The 13,446-nt window shown below is 42.3% G+C and overlaps 1 protein-coding gene across 2 annotated transcripts in view; it reads right to left on the reverse strand.

Annotated features, from left to right (window-relative positions):
- Nucleotides 1-13,446, reverse strand: part of retreg3 (reticulophagy regulator family member 3) — a 29,206-nt gene that overhangs the window by 496 nt on the left and 15,264 nt on the right. The window contains exons 4-10 of one of the 2 annotated variants that reach the window (XM_061981955.2): nucleotides 13,172-13,202; nucleotides 12,949-13,075; nucleotides 10,759-10,843; nucleotides 10,418-10,555; nucleotides 10,262-10,341; nucleotides 1,720-1,852; nucleotides 1-1,654 (exon numbers count right to left, since the gene is read on the reverse strand). The exon at nucleotides 1-1,654 is cut by the window's left edge and continues 496 nt beyond it. In XM_061981955.2, the coding sequence (XP_061837939.2) occupies nucleotides 1,134-1,654; nucleotides 1,720-1,852; nucleotides 10,262-10,341; nucleotides 10,418-10,555; nucleotides 10,759-10,843; nucleotides 12,949-13,075; nucleotides 13,172-13,202 (1,115 nt within the window). In that variant the 3' untranslated portion in view covers nucleotides 1-1,133. Of the gene's footprint in view, nucleotides 1,655-1,719; nucleotides 1,853-10,261; nucleotides 10,342-10,417; nucleotides 10,556-10,758; nucleotides 10,844-12,948; nucleotides 13,100-13,171; nucleotides 13,203-13,446 lie in introns of both variants that reach the window. The other variant, XM_061981954.2, reaches the window with a different exon arrangement.

Raw genomic sequence — 13,446 nt, forward strand, 5'->3', positions numbered from 1 at the left:
TAAATTCAGTACTTCATGAGAATGAAAAATTGTTAATAAAATGTAAACAATTTTACATTTTATAGTATATATATACAGTTAAGGCCAAAAGTTTGGACACACCTTCTCCTCATTCAATGTGTGTCTTTATTTTCATGACTATTTACATTGTAGATTGTCACTGAAGGCATCAAAACTATGAGTGAACACATGTGGAGTTATGTACTTAACAAAAAAAGGTGAAATAACTGAAAACATGTTATATATTCTAATTTCTTCAAAATAGCCACCCTTTGCTCTGATTGCTTTTTCGCACTCTTGGTACTCTCTCGATGAGCTTCAAGCACACCTGTGAAGTGAAAACCATTTCAGGTGACCACCTCTTGAAGCTCATCGAGACAATGCCAAGAGTGTGCGAAAAAGTACCGGTAATCAGAGCGAAGGGTGGCTATTTTGAAGAAACTAGAATACAAAACATGTTGTTATTTCACCTTTTTTTGTTAAGTACATAACTCCACATGTGTTCATTCATAGTTTGATGCCTTCAGTGACAATCTACAATGTAAATACCGGTAGTCATGAAAATAAAGCAAACGCGTGAAATGTGTCCAAACTTTTGGCCTGTACTATATATATATATATATATATATATATATATATATATATATATATATATATATATATAGTATGAAATAAAATCTTTTGCACAATATTCTAATTTATTGAGATGTCCATGTAAATAATCTTTCACATGTGTCAAACCAAACAAGATTGTCTTCTAAAATTTGCTTTGAATCAAGTTCAACATTGGAAACCAGCAAGATAACTAAAAAGTCAAATCAGCAGCACAAGTTATGCAATATTTTGTAGAGAAATAAAAGATGTGGGGACCGCAACATGGATGGCTCCAATGGGAATGTGGGATTTGGTCCCAAAGTTCATAAATAGCCCTCTTTTGTCCAGACCTCCTTGAGAAAGACGTTGGAAAGCGAAAAGGGCATGGCTCAAAAAAGATGCTTATCGATTATTATATCAATAGTGACTGTTGCTCAGCTGGAGGACTGATGATGAATAACGGGGGGCGGTGGGGTTCACAGTGATTAAAGCTGACTAGAAAGGCGAAACTCAAATAATACAATTTCTAAAACACATTGTTACTGTTGTTTACCCAGCAGGCTGGACAGGAAGTTGGACCCCTGACTCTGCCCCCGTGCTCCCCCTTCTCCGAGGGGATCCATCTGGCTCAGTTCAGACTGATCCAGCATTTCAAAGTCCTCCGTGTCCAAGTCCGTGTCCATCTCCGAGCTGGACTGTTTGCGGTGGCTCCGATGGCGGGTGCCCGCCCTCGGGGGGGCTTGCCTGCGGTGGGCGCTGGGGCGTCGGGGCTGCATGGCACCCACCAGCGCAGCCTGGATCATGTTGCTGGCGATGACCCCGGCCAGGTCGCCCGTGAAGTTGGAGGCGGTCGTCAGGCTGCTGAGGGAGACTTCCGAGTCCAGATCGTCCTGGTCAGAGTCCAGGTGAGCGTCCACATCCAGCACGGAGTCACGGTGGCTCGGCAGACCGATGCTGGTGTCGTCGTCGTCGTCCATCAGGGTGGCGTCAGGGTTAATGGAGGGGAAATCGGTGAGATCCTGAGCGAAGGACTCCTCGGCGTCACTGTGTCTGTCCAGATCTAAACAAAAAAAGGCAGAGACCATCAATAAAACCGCACTGAAATGAGCACAAGCGAAAACTCACCTTCAGAGCCCTCTGTCAGCGGCGTCGGGCCTCTGGATAGGTTAAATGTTCCGTTGTCAGTGTAGGAAATTTCAGCATCAGAGTGCTCCGAGTCGGTCAAAGCAAGTTCCTTTGTGACTATAAGGTCATCAAACTAGAAGAACAGAACAGAGAAACGGTCAAATAAAATATCTTCAGGATGTCAACGCAAGCTTTGGTATCTCACTTTAACTTGGGCAGTCAAAATTAATGCAGATGAATCCAGCACAATAATCATTAACACAATTATCATCTGCATCACAGAATGACTCATTCTCTCTGGCAACACATTTTGGGCAGATATCGTTATCCCATACTTGCCAACCCTGTTCATTTATTTACACATATACACACATAACACTCATCTACTCATTGTTGAGTTAAGGGTTGAATTGTCCATCCTTGAATTGAATTGTCTATTCTCTGTCACTATTATTCCAACCATGCTGAACACCCTTTCGCAGGTACCCAGAAAGGTTTCGAGTACCACCAAAAAAACTGAATCTCTGAAGACAGTATAACAATCTGTGTTAAAGGTGTACAAATACTGTTTGTATAATAAGCATGTTATTTTTTTACAAATGAGGGTTAAGAGTTCAGTACTAAAAAAAAGAAAAAGAATGTGGCTTAAGTACAGTTTTTTAATTGAGCTGCTGCATTTTTTGGTTGGGTTGTTTGTTTATTTTGAGTAACTTCTATACATTTCTAAAAGGGGAATAATGTAATAGAGTGATCTATGTTTGTCTGTTGTCATCTCCTGGTGAATGTTTGCTATAGGTACTGGGGTTACTTTTTGGTTGGCCAACGATTTACGTGGTGTTGCGCACCTGACGTCACTCAGGTCCGCATGGAGCTGGAGGGGGCGTGGCTTCCAGCTGCGCCTGAATTTCGGGAGATTTTCAGGAGAAAATTTGTCCCGGGAGGTTTTCGGGAGAGACGCTGAATTTCGGGAGTCTCCCGGAAAATCCGGGAGGGTTGGCAAGTATGCATTATCCTCAGACGTGCAACGCTAGGATTAATCTGACTTTATTTTTTTATCGTTTGACAGCACTATTTTTAAACACATAGCAGTCCCTCCACAATTTCACAGACCGTTGTGGCTAATTTTCGATATTTTGAGGCTTTTTTAAAAATCTAATTAAGTTGTAATTTTATCAATTTGCAATTAATGTAGCCTTAGTTTGACGCTCCTCTACTTTCTCCTGCTCCCGCAACAACAAACAAAACTCCAGACACTCCTCTTCGTTTTGTATCGTTTACTTGTGAACACAATCATTCAAAAACGTAAAACAATAACGACGTGGGAACAAATGAATGGCAAAATGAAGCGAGTTTGTTACAGTAAAAAAGAGTTAGAAAAAGTAAAGTGAGGTCAAAAAACTGTGTGGCTCTGCCATTACCCATAATACCTTGTGTCCAAACCATCTTACCACACAGATCCTTCCGCCATATATGCAATTAAAACAGTTACGTCGTCAAATTTAGACAAAAGTAAAAATTACAAATAAAGTGTATCTTATAATTATTCAAAGCATGCAAATAAAGTAAATAGTCCCATTTTGGCTGAATAAACATAAAGCACCTTACATAAAATGTAAATGAACTTAAACAGCATTTAGGCTCCTACACTTGTAACACTTAAAGCACATGATTGCAACAAAGTTAGGAAAAAAAAAATACTGTATTGATGTTTAATTGTTTATTTAGGATCCCCATTAGCAGACGTATGAGCGGCAGGCTAGTCTTCCTGGGGTCCTCATTAAAATATAAGTTACAATAACATACTCTAGATACAATCATAACAATAACAATACACACATTATCATAATGCAATACCTGTATAGATACACAATTAAAATATACAGTTAGAACCAAAGCAATGAATGAAAACAGCATCTCAACGCAGATAAATCTTTACAAGTCTTTTAAATCCTATCTTACTACGGGTATTTCTTATATGCAAAGGAAGAGTATTCCACAAATAGCCCTTTTACTCGTTTTATACAAGGCAAACTTAAAAGTACACACTAAATGGCAGTAAAAGCACATACTCACAACTCGTTGTCCAATTTTTGTCTTAATTATAACTACCGTATTTTTCGGACTATAAGTCGCAGTTTTTTTTCCATAGTTTGGCCGGGGGTGCGACTTATACTCAGGAGCGACTAGTGTGAAATTATTAACACATTACCGTAAAATATCAACAAATATTATTTAGCTCATTCACGTAAGAGACTAGACGTATAAGATTTCATGGGATTTAGCGATTAGGAGTGACAGATTGTTTGGTAAACGTATAGCATGTTCTATATGTTATAGTTATTTGAATGACTCTTACCATAATATGTTACGTTAACATACCAGGCACGTTCTCAGTTGGTTATTTATGCCTCATATAACGTACACTTATTCAGCCTGTTGTTCACTATTCTTTATTTATTTTAAATTGCCTTTCAAATGTCTATTCTTGGTGTTGGGTTTTATCAAATAAATTAACCCAAAAAATGCAACTTATACTCCAGTGCGACTTGTTTTTTTCCTTCTTTATTATGCATTTTCGGCCTGTGCGACTTATACTCCGGAGCGGCTTATACTCCGAAAAATACGGTAATTACAGAAACACTGCAAAAGGAAGCCTTCAGTGGTGTCAGCAACTTGTGCATGACAGAGCTGCTTGAAAAGTGTTTGTCCATCCTAAACATTCGTTTACATTCCAACACATTTACTTCTGCACGTTAAAAGCATTTCTAAATGTAAATGTTGCCTCTCTGCCATGTCAGCATTTCAAATGAGAATCTGTAAATCTTTTTTTTTTTTTTTACCTTGGATATAAATAAAGGTTAAATATATAAATACATGGAAACTAGTAAGGCCGGACACCAGTGTGTATAAACTACATTACCCAGAAAGCTTAGCGCAGTAGACAGGAACCAGAAGTAAGTTTGAGCTACAATTGTTCTGTTTGACCAATAAAGAGTTGATATTGTTACACGTTGCAGTTTCTGCTTCGTCTACACAAGAAACAAAAAAAGACAGTTGACGTGCGCATTTAGGTGCGAATCAGAAACAAATTCAATTGGCGAAAATGACGCCGATTAGTCAAAATTTGTGGCCGTTGCAAGGCTTGGGGAATTGGTGCGATTGGGAATTACGGAGGGACTGACAAAGAACCAAACCTGCCACACATGGCTATTTATTTGGGGCGGTATAGCTCGGTTGGTAGAGTGGCCGTGCCAGCAACTTGAGGGTTCCAGGTTCGATCCCCGCCATCCTAGTCACTGCCGTTGTGTCCTTGGGAAAGACACTTTACCCATCTGCTCCCAGTGCCACCCACACTGGTTTAAATGTAACTTAGATATTGGGTTTCACTATGTAAAGCGCTATATAAAAAAATATATATATATAATATATATGTATAAATATTTATTTGTATTTATTTATCTTTAAACTTAGGGAAAAAAATGGTCTCTGAAGCAAACAAATGTTAAAAATATTTTCTATCTATTGCCATATCATTTTTACATTCATGCATGAGTATTTTTTTTATATTTATTGTTTCAGTATTTGTGTTTCTCTTCCATTTTTCTTGTATTTATCATCTTTCTTTCCCATTTTTCTCTTATCATTGTATTTTTCCAATTTACTATTGCTGTTATGTGGTCTTTTTTCCCGATATAACTTTCTTTAAGGCGTGTCATAGCATGATTCGGCATGCACTTGACAGCTCATGAGTGCTTTAAAAAAATGTAAATTGTGATTTTTCTGCTCATTAAGTGTCACAAATGTACAGTACAGGCCAATAGTTTGGACTAGGGATGTCCCGATCCAGGTTTTTGCACTTCCGATCCGATACCGATATTGTTTTTGCATTTCCGATCTGATACCGATACTGGCCTATCCGAGCATGTATTAAAGTTTAAAGTTATTTAGTTTACTTAGTTGTCAGAATCATGTTGAAAAGGGTTTTAGTACTCTTGATAACAACTAGCCAGCTGAATTAGGGGAGTTTGAATAATACACAATGGTTGGTAACAAGAAACTGACCTGTTTATTCAAGGATAAACACAAAATAGACAAAATTATACATGACAAACAGAAATGGCATCATTGAACTAGGGCTGGGCGATATGGCCTTTTTTTAATATTGCGATATTTTAAGGCCATATTGCGATACACGATATATATCTCGATATTTTGCCTTAGCCTTGAATGAACACTTGATGCATATAATCACAGCAGTATGATGATTCTATGTGTTTTGATTGATTGATTGAGACTTTTATTAGTAGGTTGCACAGTGAAGTACATATTCCGTACAATTGACCACTAAATGGTAACACCCCAATAAGTTTTTCAGCTTGTTTAAGTCGGGGTCCACTTAAATTGATTCATGATACAGATATATACTATCAGATATATACTATCATAATACAGTCATCACACAAGATAATCACATTGAATTCCATCCATCCATCCATCCATCCATTTTCTACCGCTTAATCCCTTCGGGTCGCGGGGGGCGCTGGAGCCTATCTCAGCTACAATCGGGCGGAAGGCGGGGTACACCCTGGACAAGTCGCCACCTCATCGCAGGGCCAACACAGATAGACAGACAACATTCACACTCACATCCACACACTAGGGCCAATTTAGTGTTGCCAATCAACCTATCCCCAGGTGCATGTCTTTGGAGGTGGGAGGAAGCCGGAGTACCCGGAGGGAACCCACGCAGTCACGGGGAGAACACGCAAACTCCACACAGAAAGATCCCGAGCCCGGGATTGAACCCAAGACTACTCAGGACCTTCGTATTGTGAGGCAGATGCACTAACCCCTCTGCCACCGTGAAGCCCTCACATTGAATTATTTACATTATTTATAATCCGGGGTGTGGAGGGGGGCGCCGGATGTAAGTGTCAAAAAGACAGCCAAAAGAGTTTGATATGAGAATAAATCTAAAGTTAAAATATAGGGTAGAAATGCATCCATTTGCAGGAAATGTAGTCTTGATTTTCAACATTTTTTTTCAAGGCTTGTACATTAAAACATTCTTCTTCATACTGCACTAATATATGCTACTTTTAAACTTTCATGCAGAGAAGGAAATCACAACTAAAAAAATCACTAATTTTTTCATACGGTGTTGATGTGGAAATTTTTTGCCATTTTGATGGTGTGGAGTCTGGACGTGTGGCACCGAATGGAGATAAGCGTCTCGACAGACGTCACAATATTTGAACAATGATGACGAAAACTGTTGTCTCTGTCGTGTCCGTGTGTCGAAAATTGTTATGCGCTTTTTTTTTTTTTTTGATTTTGTGCGTGGCATAGATTTGCCGTGCGCAGAGGACGCTTGAGCAGGCGCGCACCTTAGCGGCTGCGCTAGCATCACAGCTAACGTTAGCCATGCCGCTACCTCGCTCTCTGCTGGGAGAGAACGTATACGTAATGGACGTATGACGTGACAGTATGTGACGTGTGTAAGAAGGTGCGCTCGCTGTCTGTGAGAGGGAGACACAGGAAAGAGTGAGAAGAGCCTGTCGTGTAATGCCAGCAGCTAAAAGCAACTGCGTGAGAATTGTGGATGTGTTGAAGGTGTGCTGGAAAATGCGGAACGGAAATTACGGAGCAGCAGAAAAGTAGAATGTATTATTTAAATAGGTGCGTTGGAAAACACGGACCGGAGTTTTTTTTTTTAAAACTGGATCTGGATCGGCATTTTCCCATGCCTTGCCGATACGCAATTTTTGGCAAATATCGGCAGCCGATCCGATCCAAATATCGGATCGGGACATCCCTAGTTTGGACACACCTTCTCATTTCAATGCGTTCTTTATTTTCATGACTGTTACCTTGTAGATTGTTCCTAAAGGCATCAAAACTATGACACCTGTGAAGTGAAAACTTTCAGGTGACTCCCTCTTGAAGCTCATCAAGAGAATGCCATGAGTGTGCAAAGCAGTAATCAGAGCAAAGGGTGGCTATTTTGAAGAAAGTAGAACATAAAACATGTTCAGTTATTTCACCTTTTTTTGTTAAGTACCGTATTTTCCGCACCATAAGCCGCCCTGGGTTATAAGCCGCGCCTTCAATGAACGGCATATTTCAAAACTTTGTCCACCTATAAGCCGCCCCGTGTTATAAGCCGCATCTAACTGCGCTAAAGGGAATGTCAAAAAAACAGTCAGATAGGTCAGTCAAACTTTAATAATATATTAAAAACCAGCGTGATGTGGGCGCGCATGGAGTCGTATATCAACATGGACGGAGCTGCGTGAAAAAAGCCACCCGGCCTCTTCGCGTAAACTTCCCTTAACCACTCGCTCATCTTTTCTTCATCCATCCATCCCTTCGAGTTAGCTTTTATGATGACGCCGGCTGGAAAGGTCTCTTTTGGCAAGGTCTTCCTTTTGAATATCACCATGGGTGGAAGTTTCTGGCCATTAGCATGGCAAGCTAGAACCACAGTGAAGGATGACTTCTCATTCCCTGTGGTGCGAATATTCACCGTACGTGCTCCCGTTGTATCCACAGTGCGGTTCACAGGAATATCAAAAGTCAGTGGAACCTCGTCCATGTTGATAATGTTCTCTGGCCGGATCTTTTTTTCAGCTATCTTGTTTTTACAATATGCACGGAAAGTACCGTATTTTCCGCACTATAAGGCGCACCGGATTATTAGCCGCACCTTCTATGAATTACATATTTCATAATTTTGTCCACCAATAAGCCGCCCCGGACTAAAAGCCGCGCCTACGCTGCGCTAAAGTGAATGTCAAAAAAACGCTGCGCTAAAGTGAATGTCAAAAAAACAGTCAGATAGTTCAGTCAAACTTTAATAATATATTGAAAACCAGCGTTCTAACAACTCTGTCCCAAAATGTACGCAAATGTGCAATCACAAACATAGTAAAATTCAAAATGGTGTAGAGCAATAGTAACATAATGTTGCTCGAACGTTAATGTCACAACACACAAAATAAACATAGCGCTCACCTTCTGAAGTTATTCTTCATTCGTAAATCCTTCGAATTCTTCGTCTTCGGTGTCCGAATTGAAAAATTGCGCAAGCGTGGGATCCAAAATGGCCGGTTCCGTCTCGTAGAAGTCATCGGGAGTCAGTGTCGCTGTTGTTCTGTGAATCCTGCCTTCCGGAAAGCTCGGACCACAGTTGTGACCGAAATATCTGCCCAAGCATTTACGATCCACTGGCAGATGTTGGCGTATGTCGTCCGAGGCTGTCTGCCCGTCTTAGTGAAGGTGTGTTCGCCTTCGGAGCTGTGTGAAAAAAGCCACCCGGCCTCTTCACGTAAACTTCCCTTAACCACTCGCTCATCTTTTCTTCATCCATCCATCCCTTCGAGTTAGCTTTTATGATGACGCCGGCTGGAAAGGTCTCTTTTGGCAAGGTCTTCCTTTTGAATATCACCATGAGTGGAAGTTAGCATGGCAAGCTAGAACCACAGTGAAGGATGACTTCTCATTCCCTGTGGAGCGAATATTCACCGTACGTGCTCCCGTTCCACAGTGCGGTTCAGTTGCTGTGAAATACGGTAGTAATCCGTGTGCGGATGGAGAGATTGCGTCTTTTTATGAACCGGATCGTTTAGCAGGAGCCATTTTGTGGTCTTTACAGATGTAAACAGGAAATGAAACGTACGGTGATATCCGCGCGTTTTTTCTTCTTCTTCCGGGGGCGGGTGAAGCGCTTCCTGTTCTATGGGGGCGGGTGAAGCGCTTCCTGTTCTATGGGGGCGGGTGCTTTCCTTGGCGGTTGCTTGCGTAGAAGAAGAAGCGCTTCCTGTTCTACCGGGAAAAAAGATGGCGGCTGTTTACCGAAGTTGCGAGACCGAAACTTTATGAAAATGAATCGTAATAAAGCGCACCGGGTTATTAGGCGCACTGTCAGCTTTTGAGAAAAATTGTGGTTTTTAGGTGCGCCTTATAGTGCGGAAAATACGGTAGCCAGCTTTTCTTGAAAGTCTTTAGGCAGTTGCTGTGAAATAGTAGTCCGTGTGCGGATGGAGAGATTGCGTCTTTTCATGAACCGGAAACCTGTCGCTTAGTAGGAGCCATTTTGTGGTCTTTACAGATGTAAACACACAAAGGAAATGAAACGTAATATCCGCGCCCTTCTTCTTCTTCTACGGGGGCGGGTGGTTGCTTACAGTAGAAGAAGAAGCGCTTCCTTTTCTACGGGGAAAAAAGATGGCGGCTGTTTACCGTAGTTGCGAGACCTAAACTTTATGAAAATGAATCTTAATATTAATCCATATATAAAGCGCACCGGGTTATAAGCCGCACTGTCAGCTTTTGAGTAAATTTGTGGTTTTTAGGTGCGGCTAATAGTGCGGAAAATACGGTACATAACTCCACATGTGTTCAATCGTAGTTTTGATGCCTTCAGTGACAATCTACAATGTAAATAGTCATGAAAATAAAGAAAACCTATTGAATGAGAAGGTGTGTCCAAACTTTTGGCCTGTACTGTACGTAAACTGAGATGCTCTGGATGCAGACTGACCTTTGGACAGAATTCCGCCAGCTCCTCCTCACTGTCACTGCCTTCCCTCGAGAGGACGCTATGCAGTGGCAAGCGCAGGACTGCATAGACGATGAAATGAAAATGAGGGGGGAATCTTCATTTGTTATGACACCGACATTGCTTTTGACAACTTACACTGGTTGTCAAAGGGCTTTGACATCATATACCCATGACCGCTGAAGTCCAGCCACTGCAGGACCGGGTCCAGCTTCACAAGCACACGCTGAAACAGCCTGTGGTAGGCCACCAGAGGGGCCAGCAGCATTGCCAGCACTTCAAGAAGAAAGTCAACAATTATCAGGGAAGACATCTTTTAGAAACACTTGGTGGGATCATTACCCACGTCCGACCTATTTGACCCCATGCCTGCTTTATTCACCTCAGCAACCCAGCAGATCACATTTCAACATCCCTGTGAATTTTTTATAGGACCAGTCAGGCGGACCTGCGCTGGATGGGAAGCTGGTCCAACTCACCGGTCAAGTAGGAGAGCACCAATCCGGGAATGTAGCGTCCCGTCGTGGCAAAACAGGAAAAGAGGCTGCAGGTCAGGATGCAAAACTGCAAAGCACACACACGATTAGGTACACCTGCACAATCAAATGTGTCAAATTCACACGGTACTTCCTTTACGGCCTATATAGCAACAACGCGCTGGGTAGCTATGGGTATTGTTTTAGTACCACAAAGGTACTTTTTAAAACAGTGCCCAAACCTGTACTAAAAAATTGAAAACAAGCACAAAAAAACACTTAAAAATAGGAAATAAATGATACCCAAAATTGTCATAACTATTACAGCAATACGTAACCGAGAATGTCCAAAACGCGACTTACTTATAGAGATGTGCTGATTAATTTGGCCACCGATCAGTATCATGATTTTTGTGAAAAAACATGCTGATTGCCGATTGATGCCATTTAACCCTTGTGTAATGTTCATATTGTTGTTACTCAGCCAGCGTTTGTGGGTCTGATGGACCCGTTGCATTTTGTGGCTTTTAATGCCTCACAATCAAACACGTTTATGTTAAAATACTGAACAGATGTTTACCTTATCCCAATAAACATCAGATAAACTCTTCAAAATTACAATTTAAAAAAATTTGGCCGGCGGCCGGGCTGTATATATGCGCACTAATTGACTGAAAGTGCACGCACTTGGCGCGATGATGTCATGTTGTGGATGGAAAAGTGCATTTAGACCATATGATTTGCCTGAGCGGCGAGTAGACCCCGAGAGTAACAAGCGGTTGCCTTGTTGCCTTTCCATTAAGAACAATAAATTAGTTTTTAGTATAAGTTTGCTGGTTTCAAGAAATGTAAGGCCGAGCGCATATCATTATGTCAGATAATGGCACTAGCATTTACTTAATTTAAGAATATTTTTCAACATCCATCCATCCATCCATCCATCCATCTTCTTCCGCTTATCCGAGGTCTGGTCGCGGGGGCAGCAGCCTAAGCAGGGAAGCCCAGACTTTCCTCTCCCCAGCCACTTCGTCCAGCTCTTCCCGGGGGATCCCGAGGCGTTCCCAGGCCAGCCGGGAGACATAGTCTTCCCAACGTGTCCTGGGTCTTCCCCGTGGCCTCCTACCGGTTGGACGTGCCCTAAACACCTCCCTAGGGAGGCGTTCGGGTGGCATCCTGACCAGATGCCCGAACCACCTCATCTGGCTCCTCTCGATGTGGAGGAGCAGCGGCTTTACTTTGAGCTCCCCCCGGATGACAGAGCTTCTCACCCTATCTCTAAGGGAGAGCCCCGCCACCCGGCGGAGGAAACTCATTTCGGCCGCTTGTACCCGTGATCTTGTCCTTTCGGTCATAACCCAAAGCTCATGACCATAGGTGAGGATGGGAACGTAGATCGACCGGTAAATTGAGAGCTTTGCCTTCCGGCTCAGCTCCTTCTTCACCACAACGGATCGATACAGCGTCCGCATTACTGAAGACGCCACACCGATCCGCCTGTCGATCTCACGATCCACTATTCCCCCACTCGTGAACAAGACTCCTAGGTACTTGAACTCCTCCACTTGGGGCAGGGTCTTCTCCCCAACCCGGAGATGGCACTCCACCCTTTTCCGGGCGAGAACCATGGACTCGGACTTGGAGGTGCTGATTCTCATCCCAGTCGCTTCACACTCGGCTGCGAACCGATCCAGTGAGAGCTGAAGATCCTGGTCAGATGAAGCCATCAGGACCACATCATCCGCAAAAAGCAGAGACCTAATCCTGCAGCCACCAAACCAGATCCCCTTAACGCCGCCTAGAAATTCTGTCCATAAAAGTTATGAACATTTTTCAACATATTGAGAAAAAAGGTATCTTTTTTTTTTTTCTACCAAGAAAACTGCACTTGTTATTAGTGAGATTATACTTATCTTAAGGTATTTTTGGGTCCATTGAGGTTAGCTAATTTTACTTGTTTTGGAAAGTCTTGACAAGCCAAATTTTCTTGTTCTATTGGCAGATAATGTTGCTTAGTTCAAATAAAATACCCCTCATTTTTGTATTTTTTTCTTGTTTTTGAACACTGACTTTTTGCAGTGTACTAACAGGTAAGAATTTGCATAATGGGACCTCTTAAAAGTCGGCACAATTGCCAATCCCGAGGTAGCACTGTACATTCTTTTACTGATTCAGCTACGCTGTTGTCATCCTCACCTTGCCGGGGTTGCGTCGCTTGAACTGCAAGGCGCTGGATGCGAGAACCAACCCGCTGACCCAGGCCTCGGCGACGTGGTGGCACAGCTCCGGCACGCTGAGGACGCCGGGCTGCACCAGGCCCCAGCTACACAAACGTATACCATGTAAGCTGCATAATAATAATATTAATAAGGCTTCTTTCCAGATTGAACACAATTTAAAAAAATGGGAGCACACCAACCTTTCGCTTTCGAATTCATCCGTGCTTTTAGCTGTGAGGAAGAGAAAAGAATGTTAGCCAACAAGCCATCTGCTCAGTAACGCGTCTTTTTTGGTGGGGTGGAATCAACGTTCCAAAGCCGAAAGCATATTGGAGACAGTTGTAGATTACTTGTTGACATTACATTTATCTCCTATCCAAAAATAGGCCTGATTAATCACGGGGGGGGCGTCTGCTTCGCGACAAGAGGCAAGTTTAGAAGCGAGTGATTAACTGCGGGAGGTGAAACACAAATC

Source organism: Nerophis lumbriciformis, linkage group LG24 (assembly GCF_033978685.3).
Source record: "Nerophis lumbriciformis linkage group LG24, RoL_Nlum_v2.1, whole genome shotgun sequence".
Taxonomy (NCBI): Eukaryota; Metazoa; Chordata; class Actinopteri; order Syngnathiformes; family Syngnathidae; genus Nerophis; species Nerophis lumbriciformis.